General features: G+C 48.4%; 1 protein-coding gene across 7 annotated transcripts in view; it reads left to right on the top strand.

Moving 5' to 3' along the window:
• GRM7 (glutamate metabotropic receptor 7) overlaps positions 1–25,513 on the top strand; it is a 229,867-nt gene that overhangs the window by 159,602 nt on the left and 44,752 nt on the right. For all 7 annotated transcript variants that reach the window (XR_004359143.1, XM_032699467.1, XM_032699470.1 and 4 more), the window contains exons 6-8: positions 310–510; positions 5,935–6,074; positions 24,344–25,279. Coding sequence is in view for 6 of the 7 variants with exons in the window: in XM_032699467.1 (XP_032555358.1) it covers positions 310–510; positions 5,935–6,074; positions 24,344–25,279 (1,277 nt within the window). In the remaining variant the exon portion in view is untranslated. The remainder of the gene's footprint in view (positions 1–309; positions 511–5,934; positions 6,075–24,343; positions 25,280–25,513) is intronic.

The following is a 25,513-nucleotide window of genomic DNA, read 5'->3' as shown; positions in this document are numbered from 1 at the left end:
CCATTTCAAAGCCAAGCTTTGGGAGTTTTCGAAGCCTGGAGTTTTCTCTCTCTGAGGTGGTCCCTGTAGATTAGGGCTTCAAGTTGGTGATCGTGGCAGGATTTGTTTGTCTGGATTATGTAGAACAACTTGCAAGAGGTGTCAATGGTTCTGGCAGCAATCAAAGAGGTTTGTTTATGTTTTAATTAGTAAACCCCTAACTCAGAACGTTTTATTGTATGGATTAAAGGCATTTTCAGTGTGCTCCAGGAGGGTTGGGTGTTTGATCTGGGGTGGGCACTGCTCCTCACCGTGTCCGTGTGTCCCCAGGGCAGGAGCGCATCGGGAAGGACTCCCCGTACGAGCAGGAGGGGAAGGTGCAGTTTGTCATCGACGCCGTGTACGCCATGGCCCACGCCCTGCACCACATGAGCCGCGACCTGTGCGCCGACGGCGCCGGGCTCTGCCCCGACATGGAGCACGCGGGGGGCAAGAAGCTGCTCAAGTACATCCGCAGCGTGAACTTCAACGGTGAGCACGGAGCCCCTCACACCCTCCGGGGCCTCTGCCCGCTGAACCCACTGCCCGTGAGCCCAGAGCCCACAGCCACCCCGACCCCACAGCCATCCTGACCCCCTAACCACCCCGACCCCACAGCCATCCTGACCCCACAGCCACCCCAACCCCACAGCCACCCCAATCCCACAGCCATCCTGACCCCACAGCCACCCTGACCCCACAGCCACCCTGACCCCACAGCCATCCTGACCCCCTAACCACCCCGACCCCACAGCCACCCTGACCCCACAGCCACCCTGACCCCACTGCCACCCTGACCCCACTGCCATCCTGACCCCACAGCCACCCCGACCCCACAGCACCCTGACCCCACTGCCACCCTGACCCCACTGCCATCCTGACCCCACAGCCATCCCGACCCCACAGCCATCCCGACCCCACAGCCACCCTGACCCCACAGCCACCCTGACCCCACAGCCATCCCTCCTCAGTTCATTCCACATTGTGTGTTTTTGTGTTCAACCCAAATCAAGGCTTTTATATTGTCGTGGCCCGAGACCATGTTTGTTTAGCATCTGTTTGAAAATACCATGTTTTAGCCAAGGCAATAAGGCTGCTGCTGCCCAGAGGCAGGAATGGCTGCTGCTGGTTTAGCACCCCTTCCAGAAGCCTGATTTCCAACGGGAGAAATCACTGGGGAAAAGCCTGAGCTTGTCTCTGGCTCAGTGTGGTTCCTGAAGCCCTAGAAGGTTGTTACCATCACACATCAGTTTGTTGTCTTTCCATTGTTTCCTGCACATGGAGAAAATTAACTGGCTGAAATTCTGTACCCAAAGTCCACCTTAGGTGTGTGCTCAGGGAAAGGCAGAGCACAGCTAAAGGGAAGCCAGGTCCACCTGGGAAGCCAGAACTGTGTGATTTAGACATAGTTACTCCAGCCTTCATTGGTCTAGTAAGTTTTCAGAGGAGATGAACCATCCTGAGAGCACTTTACCTCTTCCTCCCTTATCACTTTATCCCTCTGTGCTGCCCAGGAGTGGCCACACTGGTTGCAGCACCAACCCCCTGTTCCAGGCAGCACAACGGGCTGTCATGTACTTCCCCTGCATTGCACTGTATAAATCAGGCCTAAATATTAACACAGTTTCCTTGCCTCTGTATGTTTTCCTGTAATTTTATTAGTTTCATTAACGAACACCCACTTGCCACCAGCTCCGAGGCCCCGGAGCGGGTCGTTTCCAGCAGGGAATGGTATTTCTCCTTCATAAACCTGCTAATGGACTTCCCAGGAGGTCTGGCTGCTCTCACTCTGGCTCTGCAGGAGATAGAGAGCTGAGATTTAACCAGGAGCCAGAAGGTAGACCTCCAAATCCATATTTAAAACAGATTTAGGAAAGTACTGAGAAAAATATCCTTTTGAAGTGTGGGAGGCAGGGCTGCTGCTGCCTGGGGAGGAGGGTTTGCATAAGCTGCACGCCCTCGTTGGGCACCACAGCCAGAGCTCCCCTCCCACCATCTCCTAATAAATATTTTTATTAACAAATTTAACAAAACCCACACAGAGCCAATAGGACCCGAGAGCTTTAAAGGGGGGAACACAAATGCTATTTTGTGGTCAAGCTTGATCTGTTGTACCAAGGATATTTTTCATTCTTGTATAAATCATCTTCTAAAGAGCAAGGTGAACATGAGGAGATTTTAATTCCTTTCCTTGAAGGGATGTTAACTACAGCCAGGAGCAAGTTTGGAGATGAATGATCCAAGGAGGTCTGCAGAGTTCTCTTGCCTCATTTGGGAAGGTTGATTGTGAAGGACAGAGCTCCTGTGGCAGCACAGCCTCCATGTGCAGGACCACACCTGGGCATTGCAGTGCTGGAAGGACGGGGTTGTCTCTGGATATTTCTTGCATATAAAGATGCTGAACATTCATCTCATCATTTCAATAGAGCTGAGACGTAATTTATGAGGAACTGGGTGTCCAGTTAATGTTGTCTGATGTCCAGCTCCAAGAACTGGTTATCCTTGTGGATAACATGTTGGAGTTCCTGGGACAGGGATGATGGTGCCTCTGTGCCATGGCTGGGAGGGCTGGCACAGAGGAGGGGGCAGCTAGGCTTTGTCAGCTCCCTGGGTTTAGTCTTGGTCTTAACCTGCCCTTCTGGGTCACCAGTGCAGGGCTCCAACTCCTCAGGAAGGTTGGGACTTGGAAAGCAAATTTAGTCTGTGTGTAAAATCCTGTTCTCCCAGTTTTCCACCTGAGTTTGCGGTAAGAACAGAAAGTGGAGCAGTGGGAGCGCTTTGTCCAGGCTGTGTGAGGAGAGAAAAAGCATAACCTGTTTTCAAGTACCCTGAGCCTGAGATCCTCTCTGCATGTAATGGATCTCCATGGCACTGTGCAGTTGAGAGCATCCTGCCTGTGCCTGCTTTGGAGTCTTTTCTCCCTTGCAAAGGTAATGCAGGAAGAGCTGAAGTCACGCTTTGATGGAGAGAGGCTGGATTTGTGTGAGGAGCTCAGTGTGCATTTTGCTATTGTCACACTACCTCGAGAACAAAGGGCCCAAAATATGGAAAACTTCAAACCCCAAGCGTTCAAGCAGCAAGAGTCTGAAAGTATCAAAGTGTAATTGTATTTTTGCCAGTGAAAAGCTGAAGATGCTGTTCATAGGAGCCCTTTGGGTCTTCAAACTGCCGTGAACATGAACTGAGTGACAAACACCTTGGCTGGTGACACCTGCCTAGCGCCCTGCCCTCCTCTGGTTAATCACTTTCTCATCTTGCAATGATTAAGAGATTGAAATCCTGCAACTTCAGTCAGACTGTGTCTGGTCTTGAGTGCTTCCTGCAGGTGTACCCTGTGTCTGTGTGGGGACAAGGCAGCTCGTTTGCTGGGAGTTGAAGGGAATTGTCATGGCCTCTGCATGGGCAGGAAGCTGCAGCCCCAAGGCTGACACTCCTGAAACGCTTGCTGGGGCTGAGCAAAATTCTGGGAAATCTTAATAGAAAGAAAATAAATTCTAGATGATCAAAAACCAGTGAAACAACCACATGTTTTCAAGATCAGAAGATCAAGAAGTCAAAGAACAAGTAGGGTCATTTGTGAAAACCCTGGTTCCCCTCTGTGATGAGGTTTTCCTACATCACATTATATTATTTTCATTGTTTCATCAAAGGAGCCTGAGCTGTGTGTGGAGGCTGGAATACTGCAGGGATCAAAGCAGGGCTGCCATGTCCCCACAGGCAGGAGGCACAAAAGGAGAGCAGAGCCTGTACCTGGCCCACAGTGGGGTTAAGGAGGGCTTGCACTTCCTAAGCAGATCTGTGGCTGGGAGTCCAATTACTCCAACTTCAAAGTCAGGAGAGGGGACTCTTGTGCCTGACTCCTGACCCGGGGTTGCCAGTCCTTCCCATTCCTTTGGATACTCGACTTCCCAACAGATCCCAGGCTTCTCATGGCTTTTCTCTGTATAATTTTAGCACTCAAATGGTGAAGTACCTGAAAACAGCAGCAGGTGTTCCCTGCTCACTGCCCACCCCCTGTGCCCATGTCCCTCAGGGGGCTCTGGACCATCAGACTGTGCTGGGCCGAGCCTGCAGCCCTGGCACACCCAAGTGCATCCTTAGGGATTGTTTGGAATGGCTTAGCCAGAAGGGCTCTGGGTGACATTCCCAGGAAGGTGAGCCCAGGAGTGTTCTTGGCTGCTTCCCCTCAGGTTTTGTCTCAGCACCCTTGACTCTGGGTGGCCTGGACAATGGACCCATTCTCCATGTGCCTCCTGACCAGCAGACACAGACCCTGCTTCATGTCCTGGGACCTTGTCAGGATGTGGGGAATCCACAAATGTCTCTCTTGCATTTTGGGAGCCTCACTTGAGCTCCTGCCATTTCAATTGTACCTTTTTTGTCAGCTCTGACAAAACCAAGCTTAACTGATAATACCAGCCTTAAGAGTTGTGATTAGCTAAATCCCATTTACCTCTTGTGCCGACTTTCCCAGGGAGCCAAGGAATTACAGCCATAGCTTCTGATTCACTCTAAGTGTTTTCACTCTAAATGCATTCTGGCTACATGAATCTGTAATGACAATTAAATATCTGCCTGGTGCTCATAAGGAACCAGTGAGCAGAGATTTCAGTGCAAGATTTTCTGTACCAGCCTTTGAACTGAATTTGTTCTGATCTCAGCGGATTGTAGGAGAGACAGGAAACCATTTACCAGGGCTAGAATGGAGACTGTGCTAATTCACTCCTCCAAACGTTTTTTTTCACTCACAGGAATTCAATGAAGAATGGGAATCAAGAAGAAAACAGTAATCTTAAAGTTCAATGCTACAACAGGAGAGATTTTTCATTGCTTTAGGGAAAAGAAGTTACGCAGGAGGAGGAAGCTTTGAATATAGATATGCTGGAGGATTGTCATAATCTTCAATCTTGACACAATATTGCTCTTCCCTACTGAAACCTATTTTAATATGTCTTGAAATAAATGTCACCCTTGAAGGTTGCTTCTGGAGATCTGAGGAAATGCAGCACTGCTTTGAATTCTCATCTCAGAAAAGGTTCACATCTAATGCCGTGATAATTAAAATGCAGATGTCGTGGTGAGAACTCTCCTGAGGCTCAGGGATCTGAGAACTCTCCTGAGGCTCAGGGATGGTCTGTCCCAGGGCTCAGACATCTCTGCACCCCCAGGCTTTGCTCAGCACCAGGCACAGAGGGAGGGCTGGGGCTTTCCTTGTCTTGCCCCTGGTCCTGCACTTCCTGACCCGTGTTCATCACCATGGCAAATAGAGTCAGTTCAGGATCCTGCTCTGTTCCCACTGTGACACTTCTGTGTCGGTGTCAGAGAGCCTAAATAAGGGAGTACACAAGGAACAGTCTTCCTAAAGCTTAGTCTGTTCTGTTCCACCCCAAGCACACGGTGATTGCAGGAATGAGAACATACTGTGGAGGAGGAAGCTATTTCTGGATGCCAGTCAAGACTCACCAGACCTGGGCTGACTCCTGACAGCACTATCTCACAGAAGCAGATGGAACGTTTTCTGGGAGGGGGTGAAAAGCAGCATTTAGAGGCTCCATTCACAGGAGTGATTTTCACTGAAGAACTCTCTGAGGAAAGAGAGATGGGAGGGAGGCTGGAGGGCAGCAAGAGAAGCCTTCTGATATTTCTTATGCTGGGAAAAGCTAGAGTGCAGTAAGGCTCATCTAGTTTGCTCTGTCTATTTTTAGGCAGCAGGTTTAGGCAGTGAGAACTGATCTCTGGGAGAGGGCCGGGGTGATGCCAGTGTCCTGAAGTGTCCTGTCAAAGGGCCAGGCTGATAGATGACCTTTGCCTGAAACACCTTTCCAGTCTCAATACTCTCAACCGTGACTAAATAAAGTAGATCTTGTAAAGACTTGGTGTTGGTTGGTTGGATTTTGTCTTGTTTCCTTCCCCCAGGCAGTGCTGGCACTCCAGTGATGTTCAACAAGAACGGGGATGCCCCAGGGCGCTACGACATCTTCCAGTTCCACAGCACCAACACCAGCACTCCGGGCTACCGCCTCGTGGGCCAGTGGACAGACGACCTCCAGCTCAACGTGAGTCTGCCTTAGTCTCTCCTTGCTCCTTTTTGTCGGCCACAGTCACTAAATGCTTTTTTTTTATCCTGAAAAACTTAGGAGGGATCTTCACTGTTTCTTCACAGTGGCATCACGGGGTTTTGTCGCACATTATCTTGTTCTAGTCTGTCCTGCAACCTTCTCCCTGTACCCTGAGTACCAGAGCTCCTCAGACTAATAGAGACATTAGGGGATCATGCAAATTTTATTACTTTTGTGTGTCTGAAGTCCCCAGTTGCCAGCTTGGAAAATGAAGCCATAATTTGTTGTAGTTCGAAACCACAGGGCTTTCATTTGCAGATGCTCTTCAGTTTTTCCTGTTTTTGGAAAGCTGAAACTCAATGTTGTTGGAGTGACTCACTTTTCCGGTGGTACTTTCAATCCATATGGATGAGATGGCCTTTCTGTGATGATGCCTAAAGGAAAACAAGCACGTAGGAGCAGGGGATCAAAGATACTTTGATGTTTTCCAGATGAAAAAAGCAGGAGTGGTGGGTGGGAAAGCTGGAGACTCTGTGTCAGCCTCAGCCACACAGAGCTGGTCTGTGACCTGCCTCGAGAGCTGGGTTCGTGGTTCCTGATTGACTCTGTGCAAGTTGCTTGAGCCTGGAGTTGGTGGAGAAGTGGTGCCAGTTTAACCTTAGAGCTGTTGGCTCCTTGTGGAGTGTCAGGAACACCCACAGCCAGTGTCTGCAGCTCAGTTTGGCTCTTCAGCAACAGAGCCTCAGCAAGGTTATTCCTGAAGTGTTTATTTGTTGAAAGAGGTTCTCCTCTCTCAGTCAAGCTTCCATCCAGGGATGCTTGGTGTGTTATGGCTCCTTCTCTGCCTCTGCTGCCAGTTTTCCTTTGCAAACAGGGTTCAGGGTGACAGGGAGGGCTGTGTGACCATGGCCCAGCCCCAGCACACCCCCCAGGGGTGGCCAGGACATACCTGGCACACAGGGAGTGGTCACAGCCCCCGTGGCTGAGCGTGGACCCAGCATCACCCTCACTGCACTTGGGGGCCAGACCCGTGAATCGTGGGGACACCTGAGACCCCCCCAGCCATGGAGCTCTTTGTGCAGCTGGGACACACCCTTGGGCTGCCCAGGTAGGTCCAAACACCATCATTTGGGGTGTAACCAAATGCAGAACACATTTGTAATGTTTTATGGTTTTTTGTTAAAGTAAGTAAATAATATGTGGGTCACCAAAAGTCCAATCTTGGAGACTGGTCACAGTATTTTGCTCTCTTTGGACTCTGGCTCATTTTGATTGACTGTATTTGATTTGCTCTTTCAGTGTTTTTCAACTTCTGATGTTCTATTTAAAGAAACCTATATTAACTTTCAATTTACAGTTCTTTTAGCAAAAAATATTAATATTTTATTAAGTAAATCCTTCTTTATGTAAACGACACATCCTGATTCATTAAAATTTAAAGCTAAATTAATGGAGCTTGATTTGTATTCCTGTTGTTGTGTTAAATGTTTCCACAAAAAGAGCTCTTTCCTCACCCTCGAACCCTCGTGGCCACAGGGTCATCTCAGTAATTAAGATTCTCTCAGTAACTTCCCTCCTACTCATGAGAGTGTCCTGGTTTCTCACACAGATATAGATGTAGGTGTGGGTATGTGATAGTCCCTGTCTGTATTTTCCTACAATAATAAAAAGAATTGTGGAGCTTAGGGAAGTCAAGGGTTCCTGGAAATAACCAAACTAAATACTATTAAATACATCCCAGGGCAAACTACCAGAGGCTACAATTTGTCTTCAGTAATTATTGTGGAGATAACCCTTCAGGGGATATTTCCCCAGTTCTTAGTCCTTTATTACTACCACAGAAAGGGAAAGAAAAGGATGTTTGGTGCAAGTGCTAATTTTGATTTGGAAACTGCTGCAGTGATGTTTTGTTTTCCAAGAGACTTGTCCCTCTGGGCAGTCTCAGTTCTGTGTGTCTGAATTTCCTCCGTTGCAAAAGAGAAAAGTTGTTCCCGCGGGCCTCAAAGGTAAGGACACTCCAGATCCCAAAAGGAGCAGGTAAACAACTGCTGAAGAGCATCACAGGTGAGTAAATATCTTCTTCTTTATCACTGTCCTCATTCCAAGAAGGAACCAGCATGTTTTGCCATTTTTCTGGCTGTGGTACTGCTGTTCAGCCTGTTGTGGAGCTCTTCTGCAATGGTCCATGTCACCTTCCCATTCGTGGTATTTTTATGGAGAGTGATGGTCACAGAGTGGATTAATCTTGAGAGCTGTACTGGATTCTTTTATGTAAAATTACAGAAGAAATTCCATTCAAATTTTCTTTCTGTTGCTTATGTTGGTAGACAAAGAGAAGAGATCTTTAACAACTTATTAAAATCTGCTTTATCCATTTGTTTTCTTCTTGTCATGAGTTGATAAACCTGATTTTGTGAGTCATCTGAGACTCTGTTCTTCTCAGTCCTGGTGGCTTCTCCCACCTTGGCATCACCTTTGTGTTTTCTGTCCAGCCAAGGCAGACACTGGCTCCCTGCACCCTCCAGAGCCAGTCTCTGCTTCCCTTCAGATGTTTGTGTGTGAAGTGTCTCGTCTGGTTGCTGTTGACTCACCCTGGATTTGCATTCCTGTATCTGAGGTCAGAAGCTGGTTGATAACAAAAAAAATATTTTATGACTTTTCACTGCAGCAAACTTTGGGACATGACATGGCTTTTACATAGGGGCAGCACAATCCTCCCCATCCTTTGCCTGGTTGGTATCAAACCACTGAGCACAGCTCTGCCCAGTACCCAGAGCATGATTCAGTGTCACTTCTGGCTGTGTTCCAGGTATCCACACAAGGATGAAATGAGCAGATGTCTAATTTGGGATGGCTTGGCCAGTATTCCATGAGAAGCCACTGCAGTGCTTTGTTCTCCCAGCAGCAAGGTTGTGATTACACGATGCCCACCCCCCTCCAACGAGAGGTCAGGGAGGACCACCCTCTGCCTCTGTCCTTGGGGAGGATGATGCCAAGCTCTGTCAGCCCCTTTTGGCCCCTGGCACGCAGATTTAAGACACAGTATTTATAGTTCATGTCCTCCTACAATTTGAAATGCTTTGCCCTGGATTTTGGGATCAGGAATTTGGCCAGCTGCATCCCTGCTGAAATCCTGAGCCGTGACCCCCAGCGCCTGTGCTAAAGCAAAGATACAGCTAATGCCATTAGCTGATAAATCCTCTGGCCACGGTAATACTGGAGTTTTAAACCAGGATTGTGGCTCCCTGGTGGTGCTGAGGGTGCGTGTGGGTGTTACAAGGCAGTTGTGTCGTTACATGAACTACTTTGACTGGTTTTAGGTTTAATGTTTCAAAAACCAAAGTGCCAGTGGTGTTAGGGAGGAAATCTGCCACGGGGAGAAGGGGGTGTGTCATGCACCGGCTGTTTTTTGGTTGGTTTGCTTTTCAAACGGGTAATTTGGTTTGTTGTCTGATTGGTTTTCCTTTGGCAATAACTGGATCTCTGAGGCCTCTGTGGTTCACCCTCAGTGGTGAGGGTAGCTGAAGGCAGCGTGGCCGGGACACGCAGGGTCCTGCTTTCATGCCCAATGTTTCTCTTGGAATTTGAGAGCAGTACTTACCCTCCCTGCTCTGCTTTCCCAATGTGCCCCACAGCCCCAGCTGTCTCCTGGCTCTCCCTGCCCTCTTTGTGAGCCTCTGGAAGCCTTTGAGGTTGGTGGATAAGAGGCACTGTAGGAGTGCAAGGGGCTAGCTGAGCAGCTCCCGTATGTGGCTGGCTCCTAAAAATGCAACTCCTCCTGCTTTGAGGTGCCTGACACAAACAGAAACACAGCTCTCCTGGAGGGACTGCTGTGCCTGAAGGAGAAAGAAATGGATCACTCCTAGAGGAACTGCAGGTTCTCGTGGGAAATTTGGTGATATTGCTTCTTTCTCCAGACAGAGTTAACTCAGCAGGTCCCAGGTTTATTATGTTTTCCCATCCCATACCCCCTGCAAGTATTCCAGAACTGTCAAATCAACAAGTAAAGAAACAATCCCTGTGAAATTGCTGAACCTTCTTTTTCCAAGTGGTTGTGCCAAGGCTGGAGAGATCTGTCCAGGCTCCTGCAGGAGGACATGAGCTGCTGCCTGTGGTCAAGTAACAACGAGCTGGGGGATGCTGAGATCCTGCAGGATGGGCTGGAGGTGCTGACTGGACACAGGAGGAAGCTCTCCCTGGGGAAGTGCTCCTGCCTCTGTCATGTGTCCCCAGCTGAGATGTGGGGTCACCTCAGATCATCCCTTCACATCCCTCTGGGGCTGCCTGTCCATGGGGGCAGAGGTGGTGCCCTCTCCCACCCTCACCCTCATCTGGGAGGAGTGAAATGGTTCCATGAGACCTGTTCACTTGCCCTTGGAGAGGGAGATCTTCCCAGAACAAGCCAACATGGGGCTGTTTTTTGGTCTGATTGTCTAATGAATGCTGTAATAAGGCCATTAGTGTCTGCATAGGGTGCATCATGTTGTCTTAATTGCATTGGCATCTCCAACTTGTCAAGTGCGCTCTTCCAGCTCGGTGTTATGGCTCAGAACAGTGTCACTGGGCACTGGGGCTCTGCAGCACATTTTAAGGATGGCTGAGGAAGGTGAATCCTTGACTGGGGATGGAAAACACCATGTCCTGTCCATTATTACACTGCAGAGATTTCAAGCAGCTCTTACTCAAGATGTGCTTCACTTGCAAAGCATCGGGCAGGGTTAACTGTGAGCTGCAGATAAAATGAAACCATTTCTCTCATTAATCTGTTTGTGAACAGAAAAAACACTTATTAAAGATGCCTAAACGTGTGGCGTGCAGAGACAAACAAGAAAGCCTGTGTTGTTTTGTGGCTGTGCCCCGGGACTGGGAGTAGCCTGGTGGTGTGGAGCAGTGCAGGGTTTGACACATGACTGCTGGTTGCAGGAGCCCTGCACGCCGGGCCGGGCCGGCTGCCTGCAATCCCTCAGCCCCTTATTGATGGCCTCCAGCAGTGCATGATCTATGGCTGCAATCCTGCCAAACAAGTGCTGGGAAGATGGATGGTATTGATAATTATCAATATGGTTCCATAAACACGTCGGTTACACGGGTCCAACTGCCCTTATAAATCCTGGCTGGCGCCAAGGACGCGGCTGCTGCTCGTTAATAACTCCCTGCTCCGGGGGGACGGAGCTCGGGGCTGCTGTTTGCCAGCATTTTAGAGGAGCGTGAAAAATGGGGGGAAAAAATGAATCTCGCTTTAAGCAGTAACATTCCTGCAGCTCATGGTGTTGGGCTGGGAGCGAGCTGGGGGTCAGCATTCCCCTCGCGAGGATGGGGAGCCCTGGCTGGCCTGGGAGACAGGCAGAGCCACTGGCACAGGGACCAGGCAACTGCCACACTGCCGTTCTGTTTTCCCCACAAACGGAATTATATTGAGTAACTCAGTAATCCTGTGTGCAATTTATGCAGATCCTGCTCACTTCAACACCTACTGAGTCTGTTTGGGCTCAGACTAATCAATTTACTGCCACAAACATCTCTGTTAGGGAATCTGGAAATAAATGTTATGAATAGTGAGCTGGTGATGAGAGAATTAACTGTCTAACCTGCTGGCAAGAGACCTGGCTGTACCTGCCTTTTTTTGGTAGAATATTCAGGTTGGAATTAGATCCAAGCAACTCCTCAGCACTGTTGGATGCCCAGGAATACTCTGCCAACAGATGGTATTTTTCTAAAATAACATGTTCAAATTGATTTGTGTTCATTTCTTTGTTTTGTTTTGTTGTTAGGTTTTGGTTTTGTGTTTTTCTTTGGAGCAGAGTGTGTTCAAAGCAGATGGATTTTTGTTTGTTTGTTTGTTTGGCACTGTTGGGACACTCTGTATCCTCTGCTCCCCTGCTCCTGTCCAGGCACCTGCCTTTCAGTGTCACATCTGTCACTGGGTGACACGTGTGACGGTCACACTCCCGGGGCTGGGGGTGTCTGGCTTTGTGGGAATTATTTCACAGCATTTCCACTGCTGAATGCAAAGTCCTTCCAGAAAGATCTCCAGCCTGTTTGCAGAGCTTTTGGCCACAGCTGGGCCTTTCTGAGTTCAGCCTCCGTTACACCCTCAGCCAAACTGTCTGTGGTCCAGGTAGGAGTTTAAAGGTGAGTAATTGCATCAGTGGGTTCCTAAAATACATCCCAGTTACATGTTCTGTCTGGGAGTCCCCCTGCCCACCGTGTCAGCAGCTCTGATGTGCTGTAATAATAGATGTTGTTTGTTTTGTTCTCTCATTAAATCCTGCAATCTTTCATTGCTCATGTCAGCTGTGACCAGCAAAACACCTTTAATTATCTTAACTTGCAGAATTAACTTTCAGCCAACTGGAAGGGAATTTTTCAAGCCACTGGCCTGCTGAATGACCATATGCTGATTCCTTAGTCCTCCATCAGGCCTCCAAAATGTATGGAAGAGGAGCAGGCTGGAATCAGGCAGGTCCTGCTCACAAGCTGTGATTGCAGCCGGACTCGGGGAGGGCTCTTGGAATGAAACCAGGGGGCTGTGGGATCACAGATGGGTTTGATGCATTTGGTTCAGAGATGGCTGCTGGAAGTAATTTGTGCTCAGATAAGGGCACAACCTCAGCATACCTGACAGAAACCATGTGAATCCAGCAACGCTGCTGCTGTACCACAGCAGGGAGCTGAAGCACTTATGGCACTTCATCCTCCCAGAGCCTGAAGGGAGCCTCCAAGAAAGATGGAGAGAGACTATTTACAAGGGCCTGGAGGGACAGGACAAGGGGGAAAGGCTTCAAACTGACAGAGAGTAGGGTTAGATTAGAAAGGAATCCTTCTCTGAGGGTGGGGGGGCTCTGGCACAGGTTGCCCAGAGAAGCTGTGGCTGCCCCATCCCTGGAAGTGTCCAAGGCCAGGTTGGACGGGGCTTGGAGCAACCTGGGCTGGTGGAAGGTGTCCCTGCCCATGGCAGGGAGTTAGAACAAGATGATATTTAAGGTTCCTTCCAACCCAAACCACTTTGTGATTCTCTGATCCCTAAATGCAGGTGACCCTGTTTGTTCCTGGGCTTTCTTTGGAAGAAGTCCTGAGTAGTGTGTGTTGGGATGCAGAGAACCTCAGAGGGTGTCTCCAAGTGTCCCTCAGTGTACGTGTACCCAACACTGGGCATGTAAGGCCCAGTTCTCAGGAGTGTTTGGGGTCAGCACAATGCTGATGCAGCAACACCCACAGAGACACAGCCCAGGGCTGCGGGGATGGATCTGGTGAGGAGCTGGAAAGGGCACTGCAGGAGCTGGAATGGGCACTGCAGGAGCTGGAAAGGGCACTGCAGGAGCTGGAAAGGGCACTGCAGGAGCTGGAATGGGCACTGTGGCAGCTGGTGCCTGCATGGGCGTCCTGAACAATCCTTCTGCAGCAAGGCTTGGTCTGGAGTGAGTCAGAAACCCTGCCAGGGTGGTGCTCTTGGAAGGGGGAAAGCAGCTTTGAGAACTGAAGTGCTTGGAGGCTTTGACAAAGCTGGGTGTGAATGGCAGAACAAAACCATCCAGGAGAACAAGAACCCTCAGTCCCCTCCATGTGTAGAATTAGAAAATAATTCACAAAGAGAAGAGCCAGAGCCGTGGGCACCCCTTTCCACACTTGAAAATCATGAAAACTGTGGAGCTTTTTTTAAAAAGAAAGATCATTCCACAAGTTCAAGCTTTCTATGTAGAATTTCACTCTATAAAAACAGGAGGGCAATAGTTAAATCTTATACATTCCTCTGAAAACTGGCTCAGACTTGGAACTGAGGACGTGAAATGTCATTTCCTCTCTGCCATTGACCCCTCTTGCCACAGTAACACACACCCTGGGCTGCACCACCCCGGGCAGGCGAGGGGAATTCAACTCCACCAGCTTTGGGCAACACAGAACATGGGTGTAATTCTCCTCCAGGTCTGAGAATGTCACAAGGTAAAGTGTTTGTAGGGAGATAAATGCTAAGAGAAACCAGGCTGGGAGAGTATCTGAGATATATTACAGGTGTGTGCAAAGATGGGAAGAACCAGGAGTGTAAGGAGCTCATAAAAGCTGGAATGGCAAAAAAATGACGTAGCAGAAGACTCGGTGACTTGAGAATTTGCTTCATCTTGTGCTGTTCTCTCCCGTGCCCGTGAGCTGCAGGCAGACACACTCTGAGTAACACGAGAAATAGAAGGTAAAAAACAAGTCACCCAGTCTTCAAAATAGGTGCTGGTTTGCTCCTGCACATCCCTTTGTAAATCCTTTTTGTGTGGCTAATGTAGTTTTGTCAGCAAATATATTCAAGAGCAAATGCTTTGCTGGGATGTTTTATGGCTAATGAACAGGTTTGGTTGCTTCTGGCAGGAGTAACAATGTCAGTTTGTGTGTTATTGAGGGTGCAGTGTTCTTTATTTAATACCCAAAAATGGGAAGAGGCTCTTCAATGACAGATGTGCTTTGTTGTATTTGGAGAAGTTCACCCAGCTATGGAGAGAAAAACACTTCATCTGTGCACCAAAGCTGTTCTGCTCCCAGCAGCAGCTCCTCCTCTGCTGCCAGAGTGGAGAGCAGGGCACAGCAGCTCCAGCAGCAAGGGAGCCCTGGGCACATCCCAAATACCTGAGCGCTGGCCACTTCACAGATACCTGAGCACTGGGCACATCACAAATGCCTGCCAGGTAGTCCAGTGGGAAACTCAGGCTTCCAGTTAGATCCACTGTGCTCTTTAGCTATGTTTTTGCCAAATGTTTCCATCCTTCTTGCCCCTTGTCTCAGCCCAGCAGGGCCCCCATAACTGCTGTGGTAAAGCCCCAGCCTGGCTCAGCCCTGACCAGGCACCCCCATCCCAAATGAGGGGCTGCTTCCTGCTGGGGATCATCCCCAGGGCATGGAGAGGGCATAAAAAACAGCTTCAGTGTTGGTGTGTCATCCTTGCCCTGGCAAAGGAAGTTTGATGGGAAATACTGTCTCTGTTTGTCTGTGACTGGCAGGCTAAAGGTGTGTGGGGACCTGTGGTTATCAGCGTGGAGAAGGGCAAGCCAGGGCTCTGGGTGGAAGAGGGAGAATCCAGGAAGTATCAGGATTGATGCCTCTAGATCAGACACATTTTTGCCTTTTCCTTTGCAAGTGTATCCCTTTCTCCTGCTCAGCAGCCTGGAGGTTTCATGTCTGGTGAGGCCACAAGGACAGCCCTGAGATGCTTGTGCTGTTCCTTTCTTTGACATCTCCTTTCTCATCCTTTTTTTATCTCCTCCCGTGGTTTGTGTGGTGTGGGAGAAGGTGTTTGTGGACTATCCCTGTCTCTGTGAGAGGTGAGTGTCTGGCATTCTCCTCCCAGATGTTGGGATGCAGCAGAGAGTGCTGGGGACTGCAGGGCAGCTCCCCCAGGACACAGGTTTGCACCATGTGGACATGCAGGGCTGGTTCCTCAGCTCCTCCAGCAAGACCTTCCAGCTTTAGCTTAGATATTATTCTTCCCTGGGAGGGTGGGGAGGCCCTGGCACAGGTTGCCCAGAGAAGCTGTGGCTGCCCCTGGATCCCTGGAAGTGTCCAAGGGCAGGTTGGATGGGGCTTGGAGCAACCTGGGCTAGTGGAAGGTGTCCCTGCCCATGGCAGGGGTGGCACTGGATGGGCTTTGAGGTCCCTTCCAACCCAAACCATTCTGGGATTCTTTGATTCTATGCAAATCCACGTTGCATCCTGGCACAAAGAGCAAATAAGTTTTATTTTGTATGCAGAGGACGAATGAAATACAGAGTGACTTCCATTCAGGGGAGTGAGGAATGATTTCCTCGTGCCAAACCTGGCAGTGGGAGCACTGAGCAGGATTACAAGCTTTGGGACTTTACCTGCCTCAGATTTTAGTGGCAGATCCTTGGCAGGTGTAGGCTGGTACCTTCTAGTCATGCCAAGAGTCTTGTGAATATTAACAGCAGCCAAAGCTTTGATTTGTCTCCATTTTTATGTATCAAACCTGCATGTGAACTCCTTTATTGCATTGTATGAGCAGCGATGGGAACTCTTGGCTTAAAGCTGTTTCTGTAGACCCTAAACAAAATCCAGCTGTGTTCTGCAAAATGAAATTTTGGTCCCATGCAGATGCCAGTGCCAAGGGTAGCAGAGTGGAAATGATGATAATTTTATCAGATTGTTCCTGTTTGCTTTGCAGAGGAGAAAGAAACCCCACAAAGGGTGATTGAAAGCTTTGCATACGTGAGGCCCACGTGAACAGCCCTTGGAGTTTCCAACCTTTAAGCAAAGCAGAAAGGGTCTGATAGAGAACATCTATTGAGTGGGTCAAAAATAATCACTATTTAAATGTCCCTGAATACTGATTTCTGAAGAAAATCACCGTGGCTTGTGGCAGGACTATAATATCAGAGTATAACATGGAATTTAATGTGTCTCCAGCCAATCATTCACATGATGGGCAATAATGGCCCCAAATAAACAGCTGTACAGCGTCTTTAGTCTGCTCCAAAAGGCTTTATTTGCTTTCTTTTCCTGCTTTATTTTCTTTTTCACTAAACTCAAAATGTACATTTTATGTGAAAGTGCTGCATAAATGAGTCCCATGAAACAACCTTGTTTACTTGTTAACTGCACCTTTAATGGTGGGGGGAGCTGGGTTTGACCATTAACAGCAGCATCTGAGCAGCTGGTTCCCAGTGGGAAGTGGAACTCGATATTTTATCCCATTTTAGCAGTGCCTGTCCTTTAACTGGCTGGTGAAGGGTGGTGCAGGCTTAAACCTCCCTTTGCAAGACCAGATCTCGCCCTTTTTCTCCCAAAAATACAGCTGGAGAAGGTGGTTCTGGCTTTTCTCCTCGACCCCTGGTCCCTAAGGTTGAGTTCACCCAGGGCACGGGAGCTCCACTGCTGGTCCTCCCTCCCCATCCCTCCCCATCCCCACTGCCAGCTGTGCCCTGGCAGGGGCAGCAAACCAGGGTGCTCTCCAGGATTTTTCTGACTGTCTCACCCTGTTCATGGGGAGAAAATTCCCTGCACTGGAAGGCAGTTGCTCACCTGGGAGTGTCTTGCAGTGAAATATTTCAGGTACTCACCTGGAGGGAATAAGATACCAGCTCCAGTCCTTCTTTCACTTGACGGGAGGGGAAGGCAAAATCTCGTGTTATTAGTGCAAAAGTGTGATGAAGCACATTAGTTTTGCAAGGGTAATTTAAAAAAAAAAAAAAGAATAAAATAAAAAAGCTCTGATTTTTATTCTTTTTGACAGAATTTTAGTGGAGTTTCAAGCAGACCAATAACGTTATTGTTTTAGGCAGGATGTGATTGGAGGGTTGGTGTTAATTCAGATACTGAATCCATGGAATGATCCTCAGTTTCAGCCCTCAGTGCTGGGTTTCTCCATTCCCTCTGTCTGTCTGCTGTGCCTCTGTCTGTCTGCAGATCCATGGGCTGCTGTGCCCATGGGTCAGGGGCCTCAGCAGCTCTGGGAGCACCAGCCCTGGCCAGGACCAGCCCCACCCTCCAGCCCAGCAGGACGTGGCTGTGGCATTGATGGAATCCTGGCCCCAAGTGTGGGGCAATTAAAGTCCCCTAATTGTCTGTGTACATCTACAGTTCTTTCAGGGCCCAGCTGACCGAGCATAACCCGAGCAGGATAATTTAATACTGGTAATATTATTAATATCACTGCAGCAATCTAATTAGGGCTGAAAGGAGCTGGGTACTGAGCTCCCCTCAGAATTCTGTGTTTCTTTCCTCTCCCCCCCAGCCCACGTGTGGCTCTGCCCGTGAGTCGTGAGGAGGAAATTACTGACCCATTGATGCCGGTGCTGGAAAAAGGGAAAATTGGGACCAAATAACGTGACTAGAAAATAGTGGTCTTGGAATGAGCCTGGGAATTAGCAGGATAAATAAATGAAAGCGTTTGGAGTTGGCAGGCACCCGGAGATAAACGCTGTCCAAACTCCACCCTCCGTTTGGCTCCTCTCCCCTCAGCGCCCTTTCCGCTTTGGAAGTTGTGTGTTGGATTTGGCAGAACTTTTTCACAGCCATAAATAACAGGGAAAATAAGAAGTTGCTGGCTCATAAGAGAGATAAACAAAGATAAAGGGCCAATCCTTTCCTCAAACATCTGGTAAGGTTGTCTCATGGCTGTGCCATGAAAAATGACTCATGAAAGGAGTTTTCAGGTGAAAGATCAGAATTCCTGGATTTATTTCTAGATGTGCCATTGTCATCCAGGCCTGTGATTTAGGACTTAAACTTGCCAGCTGTGGAGGGTTATGAACCTGTTAGAAACAAGCATTTGAACAGTTGATTTTGGCTGCTGAAGGGCTGAGCCATCACTTTGGGTTTATGGGCTTTGGGACTTGGGACTGGGGGTTTCTCATCATCCTGCTCAACAAATTCCTCTGTTTCCCAGAGAAGCTGTGGCTGCCCCATCCCTGGAAGTGTCCAAGGCCAGGTTGGACGGGGCTTGGAGCAACCTGGGCTGGTGGAAGGTGTCCCTGCCCATGGCAGGGGGTGGCACTGGATGAGCTTTAAGGTCCCTTTCAACCCAAACCAGTCTGGGATTCTGTGATGATTCAGATTTTCTCTCCTTCTAAGCCACCGCAGGATACAAAATGGCCTTGGGTAAGCTCTGCTTTCCGAAGATAGTTTTGCTCTAACCTATCAATTTAAAGAGACAAGAATTGTATGGTATTTGGAAGCACATGCTCTTTTTTTAATTAGAAAATATTATGCAGAGGTTGCAGGATGAATACCGAAGATGCATGGTCCATCCCCTTCCATTAGTGAGGAGACAACACAAAGCTGTAGGCAGATACAAAAGCATTAAAATAATTAATTTTCAGTTTTATTGTGTGTCAACAGAAATGTAAGATAATAAGCATTTTTGCAAAAATTGTGGATTAAGCATCTTTCTCTATATCAGTGTTGTGCTAGAAATGTCCTTGCTTTAATGTAGAACAAATAGCCCTTGGATCTCATTAAAGAGGGTATTATAAGTGCCCAGTGGAACTTGCTGCTGGTGTAAAGCAGGTGAAGTTGGTAAAAACGATGACAAATATTAAATGAAAGGCAAAGTAAGAGTAGAAAGGAATGACAGAAAGAAATGAGAGTTAAGAACTGCTTACTGTGAGGTCACCAAAAGGGAGTTGTAGTCTGGGAACAAAAGCGATGGGATTAGTTGAAGTTTGCAACCATAATTAACTAATGTGTTAAATAGGATGTGACACAGTGTGACACAAACTGGTGAGGGACACCTCGAGTGCTGTGTCCCCCAATTCAGGAAGGACATGGAGGGGCTGGAGCGTGTCCAGAGCAGGGACTGGAGCTGGGGAGGGGCTGGAGCAGCAGGAGCAGCTGAGGGATCCTCAGGCTCTCCCCACGCTCCTCACATGGCAGCAAATGTGGGAGCAGGTCCCACATCTTCCAAAAGCCTTCAGGAGAGTTGTTTTCTGCCCAAGCTCCTCCAGCACTCCTTGCTGTGGGATCCCTGCCCACGCCAAGGCTTCCCAGGAGCCGTCCCAGCACGGATGAGAGTCAGGGACTGGGACTGTGCAGTCCTGGGTGAGACTGATCCCGGGGGCATTCCCTCATTAACCGGGATCTGAGTCAGCAGATGGGAAGATGAGGGTCTGGCATTATGGGAACGTTGTCACCATTTTTCGACAATGTTTCTGATTTGTCTGGCAGTGAAAACCTGCAGGTTTTTTGCTGAAAGCCTTTGAGAAGTGACGAGTTTCCGTTATTTTCAACTAGAAAGTTGCAATTTGCTTGTTTGGTGTGTGTTTAGGGACAAGGCTCTGTGGCTGCTGTGCCATGAGGACAGAAACTAGACAGGCAGCAGCAGGAGAAACCAGGACAAAATATATGTAAGGCTGTTTAACTTCAATTTATAAGGAAGATACATTGCAGGGGCCTCCTCTGTGGGGTTGGGAGGCAGTGCTGGACTGATGCTCCATCTCACCAGTGTAGAGTTCCCATGGAACAGCACTGGAAGTAGGGAGGAAGAATAGCTGTGGTGAGGCAGGGTGAGCTGCAGAGCACAGGGATGGATTGGGATACTCTGTGAGGAATAGGGTGCCCAGGATATGCCACAGCATCCCTGTCCCAGCAGAGCTGCTCTGGCAGCAGCTGTGGATCAGGTTTAGCCAAAAGTGGGGATTTTTTGCCTCCCCCACCCTGCAGGCTCTGTGCTGTCTCAGGGCTTTCCTGTCAGTCCTGCAGACAGGGAAATGAAGTGAGTCACAGGATGAGGGCAAACACCTCATTCCCCAAGCCCAGGGCAGCCACTGGAGCAGCTTTGCATCCTCTCTGGTTTATCATCCCCATTATCTCCTGAAGGGATTGCAGTTGATATTTTGCAGAAGGCTCTGCTGACGATGTGTTATTGACATATTCTTAGCTTAAAACCATTATCATGGTAAACCCCTGGATTTAAAAACTAATTACAAGACATTAATAGCTGAGCCTAAGAGCTAAGTCATGCAAATATTGCTGCCTGCAAAGGGGAATGTACACAAATGTTTGAACTGCTGAGTTAGGAGCTGGAGTCAGGAGGGTGGCAATAAATCCGAGCCCAATCCTCTGCCTTGTGTCCCGATGTGTCCGTGAGATTAATGGCACCCTCGGTATGAAAGTCATATCAGGGAACGTGGCTATTTTCTTCCCCAAGTAGGTTAATTACCACTAATGTAATTATTTTTGTACTGATTTTTGTTTTAATCAAACATTGCATGAAACAATTAAGTTCAGAACAAATGGCTTATTACGGGAATGTTTGTGGCGCTGGGAAGAACAGCAGCGACGTTTGAATTATGCACTTCTATTGAGTTACTTTATTCATTAAAATGAACAATTACATTAGGCCTTATGAGACAGACTAAGCATTTCTGGTTAATGTTTGTTCTGTAGTGAACATAATGAGAATTTATATCAGAAATGGATCCCATCCCTCTGGCTCGAGGCGTTTAGGAACTGGGCCATTCGTAGGAGTTGGGAGAGCTTGGGGAAGAAGGAGAGTTAACCCCTGGCCCAGGTGCTGCTGCATTGCCCCGTGGTGGGGGAGGGAGTTTTTGCTTTTCTTTTGGGTTTTTCAGTTGTTTGTTTGTGTGCTTCTTTCCTGGTTCTGGTTTGGGGTTTTCCCCTGCACACTGTGCTGGCAGGGCCGACCACGGTGCCCCACTGCCCCACAGTGCCCTGCTGGATCCCTGGAGCACAGCCAGCTTCCAAGTTCTGTTTTCATCAGCTCTGTTGAATGTCCTACAATGAACCTGTTGTGGTTTAGAGGGTTTTTTCCCCATTTATCAGATCAATCCAGCAGTGCATGAACTGTCATGGCCTGCTCATGATGCTGTTGAAGATGTGCCACTTGACATGTCAATAAGCAGGTGATGGGCAAATATGTGATTTTCCAAGACATTAGACACATCTCTACAGCATCTGGTGCAGTTTAGGTTTTGCATCCTTCCCAAATTCAGCAGAATTGCCATGGAGAGGAGCTTCTTGTGTCCCCCAGCACTGACTGGGTCCAGTGCTAAGCTCAAGATGTGGAATTGTTGGCTCACTGTGAGTACAGGGTGTCTGGCTACCTCTGGAACTGCTGTTGGCTTGGGAAAAATAAATTCCCTTATCCTCCGTGTACCAGTTTGACATAGGACTGAAATGGAAGGTTCTACATAAAAAACCCAATTTTTTTATTAATTGCAAGAGTACTTTCTCATGCTTTATGAAATTGTTTGCTTCCTGCTTTGTAGACTGTGATTAGCATTTTCAGGTCATCCTTGGAGGTATTAAAAAGATGTGTAGATGTGGGACTTAAGGACAAATTTTCTTTCAAAATTATGCTTTTCTGAGTACCTCTGGTTTGACTGAGATTCTTACCTCCTGTGCAGGTGCTGGTGCCCAGCACATTCCCTCACAGGCACTTTGCATCATTACTTTTCTCACCAGAAACAGCAGAACTCTGCAAATCATTCCGAGGCCAGTGATGAGTTCTCGTGGTGTCTCTCCAGGAGGCCAGAAAAAGGACTTTCCACACTTTTACCCCATCTTGTATTTATCTCTCTACACACAGTATCTGTGCAGAATAAAGCACCTTTAGGCTATCCCAGGTCCCAGCAATGCCGTGGAATATGTCTGAGAATATGAAAATTCATCCTTTTGTAGCCATAAGGGGAAGCAGGGATGTGATAACACATTAATCAGTCTGTGGTTCTGAAGATATTAGTGTGTGGAAAATTGTGAAAATCATTTCCTTGCTGCAGACTGGGTCAAAATCTGAGCAGCTGGGATGATGTTCTCATTTTGTATCGATGTCTGCTGCAGAAAGGGCATCAAACAACCTCTGTGGGTAATAGTTATGACAGAAAATGGAGGATCTGGACTGGGTCAGTGACTCACTCCCTAGGTATAAACACCCAGGTAAGTTGTAGTTCCTCTGTCTCAGTCCACCTTGGAAAAGGGCAAAACACAAATCAGGGATTGAGAAGAGGGAGCAGCAGAGGGTCAATCAAGTGGTTTCTTAATGAATTGCCATGAACTTTTCCCACCTGCTTTAGGGGTCAGAGGTCCCAGCCCCGGTTCTCTTTCCTCACCATCTCTTTGGGTCTCTGCAGTGACACCACCTGTGCCTCTGCAGGGAGTCAGGGATGTGGGCACGTGCCAGTTCTCCAGCTCTCCTACAGGGCATTCCCACAGCCCAGGAACTCAGCTCCAGCTCTGTAGGGGCTGTTACCATTGTGTTGGAGCAGTGATGGAGTCGGGCATGGAAATGGATTTCCTGGCTCCTTCCACTTCCAGAAAGACCAAAGCACAATTTACCAGTGCAATTAAATGAGTCATTTCCCTTTATCATCAGCATTCCTTTGCCTTCTGTGAACTGCACACCTTCAGCACAGCATGAAAGGAGGGTTCATGGATCTTTCTCTTTTCCAGGGTATTGAAGGTTAATGAAGTTTCCCAGGCAGTGGCAGAGCTCTGGAATATCCGTTATGGAGGGATTATTTTACAGCCTTCACAGAGAGACTCTTGACTCTCCAGTGTTTGAGCAGTGTGTGACTGCAGGGTTTGGGTTTTTCACATGTATGAAATTAGGATGATACAGGATCTGTTTTGAATTAAATTAGGAAAGTGCAACTTAATCCTTCAATTTAAGCCTGGCAAACCCCAGTCTTCCTGTGGACGTGGATAATCAAGGCAGCTGATTCAAGAAACACATTCTAGAATTCTTTACTTATAGGGAAAATAGTGGAGCTTGTCAGCATTTAAGTAACCTAAAGAGAAATAGCTGAAAATTTGTTTTTAATAACACTAATTCACATCTGTCCCAGGGGATCAGGTTTTATGTTTGGAAAAGACACACACACACACAGAGCAGCTGGTAGAGCCACTGGAATGCTGCTGGGCAGCTGAGTTGGTAGCTGGTGCTGGCAATGCCAGGACCTTCCCAGTAGTTCCAGTCTGGACTGTTTCATGGGGGCTCCAACGCTGAGCCCCCCTTGTTCCTGGAACCTGGTGAGTGGCTTTAGTCTGACATAATTTGAAATGATTTGTGAGTCTAATTTTCCACAGTACTTGGGAACCTTTGTCACATACTTTGGAGTTCAGGATTCTCCAGACTGCAGAACAAGTGAGACTTTCCCTACATTTAATATAATCATTTATCATTTGCATTCCCAGAAGCATGTGTGGTATTTCAAAAGCTGAATGTGACTTTGAAATGAAATATTATCTAATTATTGCAGTTTTCATTGGTGACCATTTTCTCTGTCCTTCATATTTCTTACCTGGCTCATATTGCAGACCTTGCCATGTTCCCACTGATCCCATGCCCTGTATAAAACACATTTCCACCTTATTTAAAATATTCACCTGGTCAGCAACAGTTCCAGGAAGGAGATCTCTGTTTTGGTCTGGGTAAGAGGTGCCAGGTTTTGTGGAAAGCATTTGTGAATGTGAGTCCTGCCTTCCCTCGAGCACTGCAGTGTTCTTATTAGTTGTCACAAACAAGAGGTTTTCACTCTGCAGTTTTATCTGATGTTGTGTGTCATTCCACCAGAATTAACCACTAACAAAAATGAAAAATGGAGGCAGCAAACACTGTTGTGCCTCAGAGTCCCTTGCAAAGACACCCGTGTGTGCAGTTCCTGCAGCGTTTCCAGGCGTCTGCAGCCTAAAGAGTTTATCCAGTGGGGTTTTTCCCATGGGGGTTCCCCCTTAGTCCTCCCCGCTGTGGTTCCCCCCCGGGTCTGTGGCAGTGCCAGCTGACTGAGGGTGTGTTTCTGTTCCCTGTGCCGCAGGTGGAGGAGATGCAGTGGGGCGGGGGCGTGCGGGAGGTGCCTCCCTCGGTGTGCAGCCTGCCCTGCAAGCCCGGCGAGAGGAAGAAGATGGTGAAGGGGATGCCCTGCTGCTGGCACTGCGAGCTGTGCGACGGGTACCAGTACCAGGCGGACGAGGTGACCTGCCTGCTCTGCTCCTACAACGAGCGGCCCAACGAGAACCGCACGGGCTGCCGCTCCATCCCCATCATCAAGCTGGAGTGGCACTCGCCCTGGGCCGTCATCCCCGTCTTCCTGGCCATGCTGGGCATCATCGCCACCATCTTCGTCATGGCCACCTTCATCAGGTACAACGACACGCCCATCGTGCGCGCCTCGGGCCGTGAGCTCAGCTACGTCCTGCTGACCGGCATCTTCCTGTGCTACATCATCACCTTCCTGATGATCGCCAAGCCCGACGTGGCCGTGTGCTCCTTCCGCAGGATCTTCCTGGGGCTGGGCATGTGCATCAGCTACGCGGCCCTGCTGACCAAGACCAACCGCATCTACCGCATCTTCGAGCAGGGCAAGAAGTCGGTGACGGCGCCCAGGCTGATCAGCCCCACGTCCCAGCTGGCCATCACCTCCAGCCTCATATCGGTGCAGCTCCTGGGGGTCTTTATTTGGTTTGCGGTTGACCCGCCCAACATCATCATAGATTATGATGAGCAGAAAACTATGAACCCCGATCAGGCCAGAGGAGTTCTCAAATGTGACATTACGGATCTACAAATCATTTGTTCCTTGGGTTATAGCATTCTGCTAATGGTGACGTGCACTGTGTATGCCATCAAGACTCGGGGTGTCCCAGAGAATTTTAATGAAGCCAAACCCATTGGATTCACTATGTACACTACCTGTATAGTATGGCTTGCCTTCATTCCAATATTTTTTGGCACTGCCCAGTCAGCTGAAAAGGTAGGTGAGAGTGAACAGACCTGATATTCAGGACTCACTGTGGTTCTGAGGACGTGCTGATGTTCAGCTTTACGTGGATTTCCAGATGAGCTCTCCAGCCAGCTCATTCCCGAGACACAGGCAATATATGGCACTGTTTTCCTTCCCCACTTAGCTCGTGGGCCATTCATTTATAAACTGGCAAATGATCAATAACAATCACATTAGCCATTAGTTTTATTGTTGCATCCATTT

Source organism: Chiroxiphia lanceolata, chromosome 11, assembly GCF_009829145.1.
Source record: "Chiroxiphia lanceolata isolate bChiLan1 chromosome 11, bChiLan1.pri, whole genome shotgun sequence".
Lineage (NCBI taxonomy): Eukaryota > Metazoa > Chordata > Aves > Passeriformes > Pipridae > Chiroxiphia > Chiroxiphia lanceolata.
This window is presented reverse-complemented; position numbering and strand designations above follow the sequence as displayed.